This window comes from Ceratotherium simum, chromosome 10 (genome assembly GCF_057802395.1).
Source record: "Ceratotherium simum simum isolate JZ-2026a chromosome 10, ASM5780239v1, whole genome shotgun sequence".
Lineage (NCBI taxonomy): Eukaryota > Metazoa > Chordata > Mammalia > Perissodactyla > Rhinocerotidae > Ceratotherium > Ceratotherium simum.
Window position 1 is genome coordinate 59718665 of NC_141909.1, and position 19487 is coordinate 59738151.

The window sequence follows — 19487 nt, forward strand, 5'->3', positions numbered from 1 at the left end:
AAAACATAGGATAAAAGAAAAAAACTACAAAAACTACACTTCGTTCACTGAAAGTGTACATGTAGGTGATTAACAGAAAATTGCTAATACACCCCTAATTTTTTGTCATTCCACAGTCATAACAACTAAATAAAAAGTTGGTAGTGAAGTAGCGATTTCCTATATTAAATGCTATAATAAACAATATTTAATATTTTAAGTTTTTCATTATTTAAAGTTTTTAACATTGACAAATGAGTGTGGTTCTTGTTAAATTATCTCATCTAGGTTGGATTGGTGACAATGTCACTAGCAGGATATAATGTATATCCAAACTGTTTCTATGTTTTATTTTAATAACATTCATATCGAGAAATCAGTCTCCAAAGGTATGTGTAAGGGGATGGAAGAAGAGATTTTAAAGCAATTTCAACAAGCTCAGGATATTCATTTTTAAATTCTACCCAAAATGAAGCAAGAGATGTTTTATTTTCAAAATTCATCTTCAATTCTTCATCAGTAGCCAGTTCCAAAAATTAGTCCTATAAAGTTAGAGTTACATTTAAATTATCTTTCAATGAAAGAAATGGATTCTGGATCCATGAATTCCCTATGTGTGGAGTTTATTTTCAATTCAAAATGTTTTATCAAATTCATAATTAGTTTATGTTTTATATGTAAATGCCACTGAAGTTTGATGGCTTTATTGCTTCATTAGTCAGTACCTGGTTTTAGCACTTCACTGTGAGTTATGGCTATGAACTCAGTAGATGGGGGATTATACTCCTGAGTAAAATCAGTACAAACTCTTAGATCTTGAATTCTTTGGAATCACTTCTCTGATGATTTGTTTACTACTTTATTATTACTAACACACTACTGACGTGTCTTTTCTTGACAAAACAGGACAGTGAGGTTTGTTTTGCCATCTATAATTTAAGGTTAAGAACAAATGACAAATTTTTCTTCCCTAATTTAGCTACAAATTCCAAAAAACAGGCTTGATTAAAAATTAAAATGACTGTAAAAATAGCAAGTTATAAAAGTAAATAAATGTTTACATTTTCAGATTTTTATTCACTTTTGGGTTACAGTTGACTAACCTTAGAATTTCACTCCTTATAATGTGGTCCTACTGCACATGACAAAGACACAGCCATGCCACCTGCAACTCACCACACAAGTTGGAGAACACTTGAACTGTTCTATATTTTGTTAATGAGAGGTGTCCTATAATCATGTGCTTGGATATTGATGAAATGTCAAATTGCTATAAATGCTGCTAAGCACTTTTAATTCCTGTAGTTATCTCCTCATGGACTACACACAAGCAGTTTGGAGGCTGGTACTGGTCCAAGGACCACATCTTGAGTAGTGCTGTCCTAGGGAACCTGCATTGAAGAGACTGGGAGAAGAAGAAGAAGTAGTGGAGGAGTTTATGAAGTAACAGAAGGGAGGAGGAAAACAAGACCATAGATTTGTGGAAGACTAGGGCAGTTTTAAGAAAGAGGAAGGGGTTATTAACTGTGTTAACTGCAAGAAAGGTCAAGTAGATTGAGGACCAAAAAGAAGCTACTGAACTGACAATTAGGACATTGGTGACCTTTGAAAGAGTGATTTCAGTGGAGTGTTTGTGGTAGTAGTAGAAGAGAGCCAGGCATTAGTAGGCTGAGGGTTTGAGGAAGTAGATGGAACAAATAGGGCTACCCTTTCAAGAAGCTAGATGGTAAAGAAATGGAAACTGTGTGGTAGTTTAGGAGTGCAAAACAAGACTTTTTAGACTAGGGGAGACTCAAAAAAAAATTCTGATATCACTGAAGGAGCCTCAAGCTGAAGAGAGTTCTATCTCCAGATAAAAAATCTAAGAAAGATTTTTCTTTTTTGGTCTCACAGCCATCTTCTTAAATCTACTATGGAGGTGGGGGAGGATCAGGGGAAATTTCTATTAAGAATCTGCAGAATTTCTAATACTTTAGTAGTACAACAGAAAGCTGTGAGGGGATGTAAGGATTTTGATTGACTCTATTGCTCCTGTAAGGATTTTAAATGTAGCAGGGGACACAGTTAAATTAATCCTTGGTAAAGATACACATCCTTTTGTAAATTGAGAAATTTCTTTGATTTATCTTAATTGTGGTAAATCCAAATGTTGATAAACTGAGTTTAAATAAAGCAGGTCATATCTACATATGAAGAGAGTTTACTTAGGTTCTCAGAACTTTCCTCCACTCTCCTGGCCTCCCCACCTTTAGCGAACAAGCATTTACCGTGTGCCCAACCCTTTGCTAGCTACTAAGGCCAAAACCATGCCTAAGATTTGGTCTCAGTCTTGAAAGGGCTCATAGGAGAAATACTATCAGTCATGATGCTTTCTAGTGCAAACAACTGAAAACCTGCTCAGCTGAGGTCAGCTCTAGGGTTGGTGAAGTTAGAGGTTCAGTTATGTTACCGAGGACCCAGAATTTTTTGATATTCCTACTGTACCATCTTTAGCATTTCTGCCTTATCCTCAGGTCAGCTTGCCTTAAGTCACAATGGCTGCGGCAACTGCAAGCGTCACATCCTCATGATAATAGCTAAGGGGTAGAAAAACTATGTCATCCTTGTATCTCATTTTAGCAGGCCTTCAGCAGACTATTTTTGATCTTGCCAAGACCAAAATTGCATCCTGAGCTCCTGCCTACACTAATCCCAGGCAAAGCGAATAGGAACTTGGATGGTATTTGCTCTCTCTAGCTGGGGCTGGGCATGGACCCTACCTTCTGACAAACTTCTGGCCCTCAAAAGAGGGTTTCTGAACTTAGGCAGCACTAGCTGTGGAGTAGGCCAACGACTGCTAACCCTTTTTACATCCTGCTATATGTCATGGTATACATAGAGAATGATAATCAATTGTATGGTGTTTTCTTTAACGACATAATATAATGGATAACAACCTCGGTTCAAATCCTCTGCCACCCATCAGCTCTGTAATATTGGGCAAATTAATTACCTCCTCTGAGCCTGTTTCCCCATCTGGAAAGTGGAATACTACTACTACTCATGTTAAAGGGTTGTTGCTGGGATTAAGGGAGATAATCATGTAAAACAGCCAGCACAATCCCTGGTACATAGTAAGCCCTCCTGAAATGTTAAGTCTGCCAGGCAAACTTCCATTCAACTGTCGCTGCTCTTTTGAGGTCTCAGACAATTCGATGGTGCCTCCTGTTTTTGCATCACTGTTAAAATATTTATCACACTATAATCTGTTCTTTACCCACAGCCCCTACTCCTCCCTTCCCTAACTAGTGATCTCTAAAAGGTCAGTAATTGTCCTACACTTTGTAGCTCCTAGTGATTGGCAAAGTTCAGCTCCTTTTACGCGTTCCACAAATGTTTGTTTTTGTTTTGGCCGACTGCTTAACGGATTGGGCGGGAGAGTGTGGTGGGGAGGGCGGGCGCCGCCCACGGGGGAGAGGGGCGTGCCCGCCGAGGGTGTAGCCGCCTGATATTCCCGGCAGGGCCTGAGCGGGAGCCGCTGCTCAACCCACAAACAGAGGGGGCCAGGCTCACCCACCAGACTGTGTAACGCTCCGTGACCGGCACCCAGGCCCGGAAGGGAGTCTTTCGGGTAGAGACAGGTTCAGGCGGCGGCGGCGGCCTTGAGGAAGGCGGCTCGGCCCAGGCCGGGGCTCTGCGCCCAGCCCTCCCGAACCCGCACCCCCGCCCCGCGCACCGCCCGGCGCCCCGGTTCCCTCCCGACGCCGGCGGGCCCGGGAGCCTCGCGGACGTGACGCCGCGGGCGGAAGTGACGTTTTCCCGCGGTTGGACGCGGCGCTCGGTTGCCGGGCGGGGGAGGGCTCGTCCGGTTTTTCTCAGGGGACGTTCAAATTTTTGTAACGGGAGTCGGAGAGGACGGGGCGTGCCCGACGTGCGCGCGGCCTCCCTCCCGGGCCCTCCTCCACCGCTCGCCGGCTCCTGCCCGGGCAGGGCGTCATGCCGCCCAAAACCCCCCGGAGAGCAGCCGCCGCCGCGGCCGCCGCCGAACCCCCGGCGCCGCCGCCGCCCCCCCCGGAGGAGGACCCCGAGCAGGACAGCGGCTCCGAGGACCTGCCTCTGGCCAGGTGAGCGAGCATCGCCGCGGCGGCTGCCGGCGCGCGGGATGGGCGCTCCGAGGGTGCGTCGAGGCGGGCGCCACGGCGTCTCGGCGGGGGCGCGTCTTCGCCGGGTCCGGGTACCGGCGGGAGGAGGGTGCCCGCTTGTCCCCCGCCGCTGTGGAGCGCCTGGAGGAGGATGACAGGCGTCTGGGTGCGGGAGCGAGGGGAGGGCAGCCGGGAGGGGTCTCGGCTCCAGCTTGACAGGTGTCGGGCGGGTGGGGCTCGGGTCTCTGAGCGAAGTGACAGGTGCCGCCTTTCCTCAGCGAGTCGGGAGGCTCGCAGGCGGCGGGTAGTTTCGAGGCCCCATCAAACGCAAAGAGAAAAACAAAACAAACGAACTGGTGTCTGGCGGACAGTTTTTCTCCGGTTGAGATTTGTAGTTCGCCGGTGGTCGTTGGACTTTCTGTTTTGGTCTCCTGCGATGCGGCAGTGGGAAGTGTTTTCCTCCGGGCGCGCACTGCATCTGAAGCCCGGTCCTGGGAGAGGCCAACCAGGAAAGCCTGCGACGCTGCTGCAGAGACGCCTTGGGATGTGAAGTGTAGGGTGCTGGGTGTCACTTGCCCCCAGGGTACTCGACTGAGGTGCTTTGTAGGATTTCCTTATAACAGTGCTTTGAGGCCTTGGGCTTCAGAGCCATCGATAGTGCCTGGTGGAACATAATTCTTTAGAGGAGCTCGTGTATGGGCAAAAGTTTTTTGAAACGTTAGTGTAAGTGCTTAAAAGTTTCTAAACTTTTTCTTTTTTCCCTGTTATATAAAATTCTTGCATGTTAATCTGCTGCAGCATGTCTCATTATTTCTTCCACTTTGCCTTTAGGCTTTGAGCCAGCAAGGATCCTGGTGTCCCCTCTTTTGTTCGTTTGTTTGGGTACAAAATTAGTGGTGTTCGTGTGCTCACATGGAACTTTTTTTTCCTAAGTGGAATCTAAATTTAAGCAAGTCCGTGATAATGCAGTAGAACATGACAGGGAGCCATTTATTGTATTGCAACATCTTATTTTTCTTGATTGTGATTCTTTATGGTTAAGAAGCTTAGATTGAGAGAGTGTAATTGTCATTATTGTTGTCAGCACTGGTCCTACTTTGAGACTACGCGTCCATTGCAGGGAATGAGCCTCCTTTCTGTCCCTCACCACTCCCTCCTCCCTTCTAGTCCATCACCAAGTCCTATTTCTTTCAACTCCCCAGACACTAACAGAGGTCAGGGGAATTGTAAAAGGTTGGAATGGGCTTTTGGAATTGGCCTGTGAAAGGCTATTAAAAATTCATATATTTAAATGAACTGTCTTATTGGTCAATTAAAAATCATGCTCACTAGTAAAAAAAAAAGTCTGAGGATGTTCTGGGAGAAGACATTACTTTAGTTTCTCATTAAACTGATGTATCCAATACTTGCAAGTTTCCCTTTGGAAAGAGCACTAATGTCTACTTTAAAGAATTCCATGTTATCCACATAGCTTTGGAAGCATTCTCCATTATTGTAGGGTAACTAGAAGTTCTTGAAGTTCTGGCCAAGATCTGGGACTAGAAGAACTTTGTTTCTTTTATTTTTTCCCAACATATTATTTTGTATGCCTTTAAATGATGGAACTGTCAAAAATTCTCCTGTAAGTTAAATCCATACAAGATACAGTCTGCTGTTGATTATCCAGACCCACAAAAGGTTTCATTAGCATGGGCAATCGAACTCTATAGATTAACTACTTAACAAGGGTAGAACCCCGGTCTGGTAATCTGAAACTGAGATTAGGGATGGATTCAGGGCCCAATTTAACTGTACTTCCAGTAACAGTTCATTTCTACCTTGCGAGTTGAGATCGTACTTCTGTTGCATTATCTCTGGCCTAAGTGATGTAGTTGGAAGGGAAACCATCACTAGAAACAGCACCCCACCTTCATTGTTGAGATAATCAAAAGTTAATTATATTTTGAGGGAGAGTTGGCAGTCTGGAATAGTTGTCAAGGGCGTGGATTATGGAGTTAGACTGTTGGGTTTATATCAAGGTTTTCCACCTACTAGCCATGACCTCAGGTGAGTGCTTAAACTTCTATGATTTGGTACTTATCTATAAAACAGGTTAATAAGAGTACTTACCTAGTAGGACTGATGTGAAGGTTCAGTGAAACCATGCTTCTAAGGTGCTTGGTAACGGGGTCATAGTAAGTACTCAAAAATTATTAGCTTTTTCTCTTATTATGATTATTCTTAGAAGTCAACTAGATATTAAATGAATGAAAAGGAATTAGCCTACAAGTATTTATTAATTGCCTATCTTAGTTAAGGAAGGTCGAGGAGAAAAGGCTGAAATAAGTGTAGCAATAATTTATGTCAAGTTGATCATCATGTGAGAAATGCTAGTAGGTAGAGAGTTTATATGAAACATTGATAAGTGTAGACTGCATTTTAGCAAAGTCACTGATGCTGAATTGATTCTGTAATATTATGTATGGGCTCTCCTATTTTTGCTGTTATTATTGTCCCAATTTTCCCAAACAGCTTTAGCTACTGTACTTATTTCCTTTGCCAAGCTGTTTTGCTGCTCTGAAGTATATGTGATTCACCAGACCAGCAAACATCTTTCACTCTGTGGTATCCTTATTTTGGAAAGACTATGAAAAAGAAAAACATATGTTTAAATTCTAAGTATAATTTTTTTCAGGGATAAATAAGATGTTAAAGTATTTAGTGATGATGTCTTTCAGAATAGTGTTATTCTGAAAACCATTGAAACAAATGTTTACTGAATTAGTTTGATTTGTAAGTATGTGCCTATTATATGTATATTTTCATTTAGTAGGCTTGAGTTTGAAGAAACCGAAGAACCTGATTTTACTGCATTATGCCAGAAATTAAAAATACCGGATCATGTCAGAGAAAGAGCTTGGTTAACTTGGGAGAAAATTTCATCTGTGGATGGAGTACTGGTAAGGATTTTCTTAAAATTTTTTGAAAACATTTTTCTCATTTTAAAAATAATTTTGAATCACTGTAGAAAATTTGAAAATAGAATTACTACTGGCTTTTCTTTTGTTTATATTTTTCTATTACCCGAGGTAATTTACTTCTGATAATAAATATTTAAAAAAAAAGATCTTCCCACATAACCCCCCCACCAAAGTATTCTACAGCAAATCTTAGATATCATATTTTATTTATGAATACTTTACCATGATTTTTTAGAAAACAAAGCCATACCTTATAAAATAACTTTTAAGTATAATATGTAGTCAGTGTTCAAACTTCCTGATTGTTTCAGAATTAGTTTTGTTACACTTCAGGATCTTTGATAATATTTTGATATATTTTTTCTATTTCTTTTCTTTGCGTGTGCATATGTGTATATATATAAAAATAATAATAGATAATTTCTAGTGCTTTATATATACTGGGGGAATATTATAAGCACTTTGCAAATAACTCATTTAATGATCCAATGAGATGTGAAATACAGAATTTTAATTTTACATGTAAAATGTAAAATCTTCATTTTACAGATAAAGATATTGAAGTTAGGTTAAGTAACTTGACTGAGGTCCCTGGCTAATTAAGATCTAAAACAAAGATTTGGGATCATTCATAGTTATATAGAGTTACATGTAGTAACATATAGTTTTGTATCTTCCTTTTAAAACATTTTCTTAACAAATCATAAAATTTTCTTATGTTATTAAATATTTTTTGATATTTGATAATGTAGTTTCCAGTGGTAGTATAATATTTTATCTATTAGATGTATTTTAATTTGTTAACTGTTACTGTTATTGGACATTTATTTTTTTCCCAACTTGTTGGCGCTATAAAATAGTTCGATAAATAGTCTTATTTATAAGAATAATGCCTGACACAAAATAAATCCTCGATAATTTGTTAAATAAATTAGTGAACGATCTCTGATTATTAGGATAAATTCTAAGTTGAATTACTGAGTCAAAAGCTGTGAACATTTATAAAACTCTTGGTGATTATTGCTAAATTGCACTCCAGACACTTTTTTTTTTTGAGGAAGATCAGCCCTGTGCTAACATCTACCAATCCTCCTCTTTTTTTGCTGAGGAAGACTGGCCCTGGGCTAACATCCGTGCCCATCTTCCTCCACTTTATATGGGACACTGCCACAGCATGGCCTGACAAGCAGTGCGTTGGTATGCGCCCGGGATCCAAACTGGCGAACTCCGGGCCGATGCAGCGGAGTGCGCGCACTTAACCGCTTGTGCCACCGGGCTGGCCCCACACTCCAGACACTTTTAATGAATTTACTTTCTCATCAGTGTTGTATTAGAATACATGTCTGTCTGTTTTGTCATATTTTGTCACGGCAAAATATGTTTATGTACATCCCATAAAAATAACTAAAACCATTTAAAAAATCTCTGGTGTCTTAGTATGTTCAGGCTACTATAACAAAATACCATAGACTGGGTAGCTTATAAACAACAGAAATTTATTTCTCACAGTTCTGGAGTCTGGGAAGTCCAATATCATGGTACTGGCAGATTCTCTGTCTGGTGAGGGCCCACTTCCTGATTCATAGACAGCACCTTGTCGCTATCCTCACCGGGGGACCAGGCAAGAGCTTTCTTAGGCCTCGTTTATAAGGGCACTAATCCCATTCATGAGGATTCTACCCTCGTGACCTGATCACCTCCCAAAGGCCCCACCTCCCAATATCACATTGGGCATAGGTTTTCAGCATATGATTTTTGGAGGGACGTAAGCATTCAGTCCATAGCATCTGGTAATAAAAACGAGAAAATGAATGCCACAATTCCAAAGATCTGAACATATTCTAGAACTCCTCACTAAAAGGGAGGAATACTGAAGTATCTTGGATGAATGATTTTGGTTTTATCATCCCAAAGCCTCTAATGTATATTTCCATTGATTTGGGTACTTTGTGTTCAAAGCTGTTTTTGTGCATATGGAGTTAAAGATTTATAATTTATAAGTGGATTGTGTTCCAAATCTCTTCACAAGTACATTGTGGTAGTTAGGTTTTCAGGCTGGTTCACACAAAACTTCTTTTGTACTGAACTATAGCAGTAACAGTTTTAATTGTAGAAGCTCTTTTGGGCTTCATACTTGAAGACATATTTGAATAAATGTTACTACTTTCTTATCCTACCCTTTTCTCCTCCTGGCTTTGTCCCTACCTTCTATGGGAGCTAACACAGTTTACTTCTCATTTCCTAATGGAGCTCATGATGGAGAGTAGGAAATGTGAAATCATTCCTGGTTGTGTGCTGGAGGAAGACAAGAAAGGAATTCCATATTACCTTTGGAATTTTGGGGGATATAACAGAGGGTGATGTTGTATTGTCCTGATATAATCACCAGACTTTCCTAGAAATATTATTTTAAGTGATAGTTAAGTTTTTGAGGGTTGGCCTGAGAATTTAACCTCTGTTTATACAATAATTTCTAAGGGAGAATGTAACGGAGTATGTGCTGAGAAGCAAACGTAATGACAAAATGAACCTGTTTCTGATGCAGCTATTCTAGTTGTAGTTGGCTATCTTCTTTGAAACAAGAAGAGGAATACGGTAACTCGGGAAGCTCTTTTTGGCGACTGAAAGTGGATGATGTTTATTGGTCTAGAGGATGAGTTAAGAGCAAGGATTTGTCGTCAGACTGGACTGACTCAAGTCCCTTATTTACCGTTTACTAGCTCCATGATCTTGAACAAGTTACCTGAAATCTCCAAGCCTCAGTTTTCTTATCTGTAAAAGGGACTAACAGTAATTTCTGGATCTTGGGATTATTTTGTGGATTAAATAAATTCGTGCATATAAAGCACTTATTAGTGTAAATGAGTGCCTAATTTGGGTCATGCAAGCAGAATAATTTGACTTAAGAACTATCCCAGAAAATTTTATTTTAATATAATTTTTTTAGGAGGACTTAAGTATAAATTAAAATAGTTGAATTTTAAATGCATATGTACTGATTTTGATGTGGTATTTTTGCTAAAATTCGTATTTTTACGTTCTTGAGAGTCAGAAAAGCTGTTTATGCATATGTGAAAGCATATATTAATCCTTTTATGAAAAGTTTTGTGGTCTTTTGTCTAGAAAAGTGTTTTCTTTCGTATAAACATTTGATAAGTATATAAGATGTGATTGTTGTCATAAGATTAGATATTGTTCATGCTGCTTATAGCATATGAATAAAGGCCTTTCCGTTAAGAAATTGGCCAGGAATGCTGTTCATATTTTGACTTATGGTGAATCAGTTGTTAGAATTTTGATTTTCTTTCTGCGTCTTCAGTGGCAGCGTGGTGCAATGGAAAAGGCCTCGGACTTCAAGGCAGAAAACTTTGATTGTCGTTGTATTTTAGCTATGTGATTTTAGACAAATTGGTTAATTCTCTAAGTCTCAGTTTGCTCACCTGTAAAGCAGAAATAATATCTCAATGTCAGCCTCTTAGAGTTTTGTATGTATATAGGTGTATATATCTATGTTTTTTTATTTCAAAGAGCTTTGAAATATATTGCCCTGATAGAGCCATTTATTTTTGTGATATGGTCATTATATTTAGAAAGATAATTGAAAAGAATAGTTTGGAATTGGAATAATGCTGGATATTCCATTTAAGTTATGCCATAGAAATATGCAGAGGTTTCTTAATAACTTTTTTTTTTTTTTTTTTTTTAAAGATTTATTTATTTATTTTCACCCCAAAGCCCCAGTAGATAGTTGTATGTCATAGTTGCACATCCTTCTAGTTGCTGTATGTGGGACACGGCCTCAGCGTGGCCGGAGAAGCGGTGCGTCGGTGTGCGCCCGGGATCCGAACCCGGGCCGCCAGCATCAGAGAGCACGCACTTAACCGCTAAGCCACAGGGCCGGCCCTCTTAATAACTTTTAAAAAGCAGAATACCTGTTTTTAAATTATGTATAATGAAAGGTCTCTATCTGTTGTTTTCCAGTCCGTAGTAATGTATGTAACCTTTCTGTTTGAAGATGGTGCTGGTATTCTGATTACATGTGGGTGTTACCGAGAAAAATTCATTTAAGAACACATACATGAATGTTGTATTTTGTCTTATAGATGTAGACTATTTATAGCTTCTTTTTTTTGATTCCACTTCTAAGATTAATTTTTTAAAACATTTTATTATGGAGAATTTCAGACATTTATAAAAGTAGGTAGAGAAAGTAGTATGAACTTTCATATACCTTTTAACCAACTTCCCAGCAGTTATCAGCCATGGCTAAACTGTATTTTTCTCTGACCCCGGATTATTTTAAAGTAAATCCCAGATAGGATGTTTCATCCGTAAATATTTCACTTTGTATGTGGAAAAGGTAAGAACTCTAAAAAAATGACCGCAGTTCATCACACCTAACAAAATTAATGAAAATTCCTTAATATCAAATATACAGTGTTCAAAATTTCTTGATTGTTTCATAAAGTCTTTTTTTTTCACTATGTTCTAATCAGGATTCAAATAAGGTCCATACTTTGTGATTGGTTGATTTGTGTCTTAAATCTCTTTTAATCTGTAGGTTTCACCTCCTCCTTCTTTCCCCTTTTCCCCTCTTTTCTTATAATTTATTTGTTGAAGAAACTGGATTGTTTATCCTATAGAGTTTCCTATAGTGTGTGTTTTACATCTCCTTGATTGTTTAATACGTTTGTCTAATTCTATATTTCCTGGAAATGGAACTAAAAGCTTGATCTGATCCTGGTTTGATATGTTCTGGAAGAAATACTTAGAAATGTTGTTGTGTATGCCTGTCAGGAGGTACATAATGTCATGTTATCTTTCTCTTTTGATGTAAGCAATCATTGATAACCATTGACTGGATCCGTTAGGGGTTGCTAAATGGTGATCTGCTAAGTTGATCATTCCTTTTTCAATTATTAGTTCTTCTGTAAAGAGAAACTTTCCTCCATCAACTGTACTTATTCTGAAGTATAGTTCATTCAGAAAGGTAGGATAAGTGCTTTGTTATTTGCTTTTTTTCTTTTCTTTTCTTTTTTTGCTGAGGGAGATTCGCCCCGAACTAACATTTGTTGCCAATCTTCCTCTTTTTGTTTGAGGAAGATTGTCCCTGAGCTAACATCTGTGCCAGTCTTCCTCTACTTTATATATCGGATGCTGCCACAGCATGGCTTGATGAGCAGTGTATAAGTCCACACCCGGGATCCTAATCCACGAACCCTGGGCCGCCGAAACAGGGCTTGTGAACTTAACCACTATGCCACCGGGCTGGCCCCCCTATTTTTTGCTTATATTGGCTAGTTTTCAAACTAATGAGTTTTTTCTGTAACATCCTCCAAAGGTGACCGGTGATTATAATCATCTTTGCAAGCTTTATTTTGACAGTACCAATAGACCAGTTTGGCTATACATAGACATTTAATAAGATCTTTACTCAGTGATAATGTGACATATTTTGTAATTTCAAGAATGCTATATAAATGGCATCATACAGTATTTGACCTTGTGGGATTGGCTTTTTTCATGCAGCATAATTCTCTGAGGAGCGATTGAAGTTGTATATCAATAGTATATGAGTTTGCTAGAGCTGCCATAACAAAATACTACAGACTGGATGGCTTAAGCAACAGAAATTTATTTTCTTACAATTCTGGAAGCTGGAAGTCTAAAATAAGGTGTTGGCAGGTTTGGTTTCTTCTGAGGCCTCCCTTCTTGGCTTGCAGATGGCTGCCTTCTCCTCGTGTTCTTGAATAGTTTTCCTGTGTGCACATCCCCGTTGTCTTTTTGTTTGTCCAAATTTCGTATTCTTATATGGACAGTAGTCAGATTAGATTAGGACCCACCCTACTGTCCTCCTTTTAATCCAGTCACCTCTTTGAGGCCCTGTGTCCAAATAGTCACTTCTCAGGTACTTGGTTAGGGCTTCAACATATGAATTGGTGGGGGGAACAATTCAGCCCATTACAAATAGTTTGTTCCTTTTTTTTTTTTTTGCTGAGTAGTGTTCCATAGTATGGCTGGACCACAGTTTGTTTAACCATTCACCCATTGAAAGATATCTGGGTTGCTTATAGGTTTTAGCTATTATGAATAAAGCTGCTGTGAACATTCATGTATAGGTTTTTGTGTGGACATCAGTTTTCATTCTTCTGGGGAATAAATGACCATGAGTACAATTGCTGGTTATATGGTATAGTCATATGTTTAATTGTATAAGAAACTGCCAAACTTTTCCAGTGTGGCTGTACCATTTTGTATTCCTACCGTCAGTGTATGGGTGATCGAATTTCTTTGTATCTTTGCCAACGTTTGGTATTGTTACTATTTTTTATTTTAGCCATTTTTATAGGTGTGTAGTGATATCTTGTGGTTTTAATTTACATTTTTCTGATGGTATAATATTGATATTAAGCATTTTTAATAGACTTTTTTTGAAACAGCTTTAGGTTCACAACAAAATTGAGCAGAAAGTACAGAGATTACCCATAAATCCCCTGCCCCCACACATGCATAGCCTTTCCCATTATCAACATCTCCCATGACAATGCTACATTTGTTACAATTGAGGAACCCACATTAACACATCATTATCACCCAAAGTACATAGTTGTGAAGGTCTTCTAAATCTGCTTATTTGCCATTTGTTTGTCATCATCAGTGAAATGTCTCCTTATGTCTTTCGTCCATTTTGAGTTTCCATAGGGTTTTCTACATACACAATTATGTCATCTGTGAATAATGACAGTTTTATTTCTTCCTTTCTAATCTTTGTGCTTTTTTTCCTGCCTGTTACACTGGCTAAGACTTCAATACAGTGTTGGATAGAAGTGGTGAGAATTCCTGCTCTTAGGGAGGAATCATTGTGTCTTTCACCATTAAATGTAATGTTAGAAGTAGATTTTTCTTAGATATCCTTTATCAGATTAAAGCATTGTCTTTCTGTAGTCATGCACTGCGTAACCACGTTTTGGTCAACGACAGACCACGTGTACGATGGTGGTCCTGTGAAATTAGTACCATGTAGCCTAGGTGTGTACTAGGCTATACCATCTAGGTTTGTGTATGTACACTCTGTGGTGTTCACACAATGACGAAATCACCTGATGATGCATTTCTCAGAATGTGTCCCCATTGTTAAGCCAAGCATGACTGTATTCCTAGTTTGCAGAGATTTTTTTTTAATTGTATTGGAAATAAATGATGGGTTTTGTCAAATACTTTGTATACACCTATTAAGATGATCACATACTTTTCCTTTTTTAGACTTAATATGATGCATAATGTTGACTGATTTTTCAAATGATAAAGCAACCTTACATTCCTGGGATACACTCCAGTTGATTATGATATATTATCCCTTTCATATATTGTTAAATTTGATTTGCTAAATCTTTGTTAAGAGTTTTTAACAAAAATTCTTATATAGCATTTATTATTCTTGGCTTACATATTCATGAGGTATATTAGTCTGTAGTTTTCTTTTTTCAGCTTTGTGCCAGAATAATGCTGGCCTCATAGAATGAATTGGGATATATTTTGTTCTCTTCAATTTTTTGGTAGAGTTTGTGTAAAATTGGTATTATTTCTTCCTTAAATATTTGGTGAAGCCATATGGGCCTGGAGTTTTCTTTGTGGGAAAGTTTTTAACTGCAAATTCAGTTTCTTTAATAGATACAGGCAGTTCGGGTTTATCTACTTTTCTTTTTTAGGGAACTTTGACAGTTTGTGTTTGTCAAGGGATTTGTCCATTTCATCTAACTTGTTGACATAAAATTGTTTATAGGGCTGGCCCCGTGGCTTAGTGGTTAAGTGCGCGCGCTCCGCTGCTGGCGGCCCGGGTTCGGATCCCGGGCGAGCACCGGTGCGCCGCTTCTCTGGCCATGCTGAGGCCGTGTCCCACATGCAGTAACTAGAAGGATGTGCAGCTATGACATACAACTATCTACTGGGGCTTTGGGGGGAAAAAATAAATAAATAAATCTTTAAAAAAAAATTGTTTATAATGTTCCTTTGTTATTATATCTTATACCTTAATATTATCTTAATATGCTTTGTTATTAACATATGTTGTATCATACATTATTAATGTAATAAAGAAAGAAATGGTCCTCTTTATCCCTCATAATGTTCTTTGCTCTGAAATCTACTTTTTCTAATATTAATATAGACACGTCAACATTCTTTTGATAAGTATTAGTATACTCTCTTAAAAATCCTTCTACTTTTAACCTATTTGTGTCTTTATATTTGAAAATGGTTTCTTGTAGACAACATATAATTGGGTCAGTCCTTGCCTTTTAATTGGGGTTTTTAGACTATTGACAGTTAATGTGATTATTGAAATGACTGGGTTTAAATCTACCGTCTTGCTATTTGTTTCTGTTTGTCTCATCCTTTCTTTGTTCCTTTTCCCTCTTTTTCTGCGTTTGTTTGGATTGACCATTTTTTATGAGTTTTTTTTTCTCATTTGTTGGCTTATTAGCTATAAGTCTTTATTTTGTTATTTTAGTCATTGTTTCAGGGTTTATGCTATACATTTTAAACTTCTCACAGTTGACCTTCAAATGCCCACTTCGTGTATAGTGTAAAAACCTTACATAAGTATACTTGCATTTCTTCCCTCTTGGCCTTTGTTCTATTGTCATACATTTTACTTCTGCATGTGATATAAACCTCATAATACATTGTTATTATTTTTGCTTTAAACAGTCAATTATTTTTAAAAGACATTAAATAATAAGAAAAAAAGTCTTTACATTTAGCTGTGTAGCTACCATTTCCAGTGCTCTTCATTCTTTTGTGTAGCTCCATATATCTTTTTTTTTTTTGAGGAAGATTGGCCTTGAGCTAACATCTGTTGCCAATCTTCCTCTTTTTTTCTTTTTTCTCTCCAAAGCCCCAGTACATAGTTGTATATCCTAGTTATAGGTCCTTCTAGTTCTTCTGTGTGGGACACCACCTCAGCATGGCTTGATGAGCAGTGAGTAGGTCTGCACCCAGGATCTGAACCAGCAAACCCTGGGCCGCTGAAGCGGAATGAGCCAACTTAACCTCTGTGCCACCAGGCCGGCCCCTAGATCCATATTTCTATCTGGATCCTTTTCATTCTGTGTAAAGGATTTTCCTTAACATTTTTAATAATGCAGGTCTGATAATGATTTCTGTCAGCATTTGTATGTCTGAAAAAGTCTTAATTTTGCCTTAGTTTTTGAAAGATATTTTCACTGGTTAAAACATTCCAGCTTAACTTTTTTTCCCCAGTACTTTAAGATGTTGTTCTGCCGTGATGTAGCTTGCATTATTTCCAAAGAGAAATTTACTGCAATCTTTATCTTTGTTCCTCTGTATGTAATATGTCATATTTTATGATCTTCTCTTTCTTACTAGTGAGTTTAATCAATTTGATCATGATGTTTCTTGGTGCAATTTTTAAGATTTTCATGCTTGAGGTTCATTGCACTTCTTGAATCTGTGGCTTTACAGGTTTCATCAAATTTGGAAAAATTTTGGCCATTATATCTTCAAAAAAAAGTTTTTTTGGTCCCTTTCCTTTCTGTCCTCTCCTTCAGGGTCTCCAGTGATACATATATTTAACTACTTGAGTTTTCCCACAGTTCATTGCTCCTCTGTTCAGTTTTTTTGCCCCCAGTTTTCTTTGCTGTGCATTTCATTTTGGATAATTCCTTTGGGTTTGTCTTTAAATTCACCTGTCTTTTCTTCTGCAATAATCTAAAACAATCCAATTAAAAACTGGGCAGAGGAACTGAATAGACATTTTTCCAAAGAAGACATGCAGATGGTCAACAGGTATATAAAAAGGTGCACTAATCATCAGGGAAATGTAAATCAAAACCACAATGAGATATCACCTCCCACTTGTTAAAATGGCTGTTACCAAAAAGATAAGAAATAACAAGTGTTGGTGAGGATGTGGAGAAAAGGGAGCCCTTGTGCACTGTTGGTGGGAATGAAAATTGGTACAGTCACTATGGAAAACAATATGGAGATTCCTCAAAAAATTAAAAATAGAACTACCATATGATCCAACAATTCCACTTCTGGGTATTTATGTGAAGGAAATGCAAACACTAACTCGAAAAAATATGTGCACCTCCACGTTCATTGCTGCATTATTTACAATAGCCAAGACCTGGAAACAACCTTAGTGTCCATTGATGGATGAATGGATAAAGAACGTGTGGTGTATATATATATATATGCACACACAGTATATACGATTGTTCATTTATCGTTTTGCATTTTACAGTTAGGTCTATGATCTATTTTGAGTTAATTTTTGTGAAGGGTGTCTAGATTCATTTTTTTTTTTTTTTGTATGTGGATATCCAGTTCTAGTACTATTTATTGAAAATACATCTTTTGGGGCCGGCCCACTGGCATAGCGGTTAAGTGCACGTGCTCCGCTGCTGTCCTGGGTTCGGATCCTGGGCACGCACCGATGCACTGCTTGTCAGGCTATGCTGTGGTGGCGTCCCATATAAAGTGGAGGAAGATGGGCACAGATGTTAGCCCAGGGCCAGTCTTCCCCAGCAAAAAGAGGAGGATTGGCATGGGTGTTAGCTCAGGGCTGATCTTCCTCACCAAAAAAAAAAAAAAAAAAAAGAAAACACATCTTTTTTTCCTTGTATTACCTTTGCTCTTTTGTCAAAGATCAGTTGGCTATATTTGTGTAGGTCTTTTTCTGGACTCTTTATGTGTTCCATTGATCTGTTTGTCTATGCTTTCACTAACACCACACTGTCTTGATTACTGTAGCTTTATTGTAAATCTTGAAGTTGGGTAGTGTCATTCCTCTGATTTTGCCCTTCTTGGGGTTATTTGGGATCTTTTGCTTCTCCATATAAACTTTAAAATCAACGTGTTGATATTCAGAGAATAACTTGCTGGGATTTTGACTGAAATTATGTTAAATCTGTAGATCAAGTTGGGAGGAACTGGCATCTTGGCAATATTGAGTTGTCTTCTCCATGAACGTGGAATGTCTCTCCATTTATTTAGTTCTTTGATTTCATTCATCAGAATTTTGTAGTTTTGCTCATATTGATCTTTTATCTGTTTTGTTAGATTTATATCTATCTCATTTTTTTGGGCGCTAATTTGAATAGCATTGTATTTTTTAATTTCAAATTCTTGTTCACTGCTGGTATATAGGAAAGCGATTGACTTATGTATACTAACCTTGTATCCTGCAACCTTACTATAATCACTTATGAGTTCCAGGAGTTTTTTATCAGTTCTTTCAGATTTTCTAAGTTAGACAGTCATATCATTTGCAAAGACTTACTTCTTCCTTCCCAATCTCTGTACTTTTTATTTTTTTTATTATTGCATTGTCTAGGACTTCCAGTATGATGTTGAAAAGGAGTGGTGAGAGGCAACATCCTCGACTTATTCCTCACCTTTAACAGAAAAGCTTCTGGTTTCTCACCATTAAGTATGATGTTAGCTGTAAGTTGTTTGTAGATATTCTTTATCAAATTGAGGAATTTCCCCTCTATTCATAGTTTACTAAGAGTTTTTGTGGTGAATGGTGTTGGATTTTGTCAAATGCTTTTTCTGCAACTATTGATATGATCATATCATTTTTCTTTAGCCTATTGATGTGATGGATTACGTTAATTGGTTTTTGAATGTTGCGTACATGGGATAAATCGCACTTGGTCCTGGTATATAATATTTTTTATTTTTTTTTATATGTTGCATTCAATTTGCTAATATTTTGTTAAGAATTTTTGTAACTATGTTTAGGATAGATATTGGTTTGTAATTTTTTTTTTTTTTCTTATAATGTCTTTGCCTGGGTTTGGTATCATGGTAATGCTTGCCTAGTAGAATCAGTTAGGAAGTATTTCTTTTGCTTCTGTATCATGGGAGAGATTAGAGAATTGGTATACTTTCTTAAATGTTTCTTAGAATTCACAGTGAACCCATGTGTGCCTGGTACTTTCTATTTTGGAAGGTTATTAATTATTGATTCAATTCTTTAATAGATTATAGGTCTATTCAGATCGTCTATTTCTTGTGTGAGTTTTGGCAGATTATATCTTTCAAGGAATTGGTGCATTTCATCTAGGTTTTCAAATTTGTGGGCATAGAATTGTTGGTAATATTTTTTTATTATCCTCTTAATTTCCGTGAGGTCTGTCGTGACGTCCTCTCTTTCATTTCTTTTTCTTCTTCTTCTTTTTTTTTTTTGTGAGGAAGGTCAGCCCTGAGCTAACATCCATGCTAATCCTCCTCTTTTTGCTGAGCAAGACCGGCTCTGAGCTAACATCTATTGCCAATCCTCCTCCTTTTTTTTTTTTTCCCCTAAAGCCCCAGTAGATAGTTGTACGTCATAGCTGCACATCCTTCTAGTTGCTGTATGTGGGATGCGGCCTCAGCATGGCCGGAGAAGCGGTGCGTC

The 19487-nt window shown here is 38.1% G+C and overlaps 1 protein-coding gene across 6 annotated transcripts in view; it reads left to right on the plus strand.

Moving 5' to 3' along the window:
* The window catches only part of RB1 (RB transcriptional corepressor 1), a 167227-nt gene that overhangs the window by 17426 nt on the left and 130314 nt on the right, over window positions 1–19487 (plus strand). For 2 of the 6 annotated variants that reach the window (XM_087436062.1, XM_004433658.3), the window contains exons 1-2: window positions 3500–4082; window positions 6913–7039. In XM_087436062.1, the coding sequence (XP_087292188.1) occupies window positions 3955–4082; window positions 6913–7039 (255 nt within the window). In that variant the 5' untranslated portion in view covers window positions 3500–3954. Of the gene's footprint in view, window positions 1–3499; window positions 4083–6909; window positions 7040–19487 lie in introns of those variants that run through there. The other 4 variants (XM_087436058.1, XM_087436059.1, XM_014789994.2 and 1 more) reach the window with 3 other exon arrangements.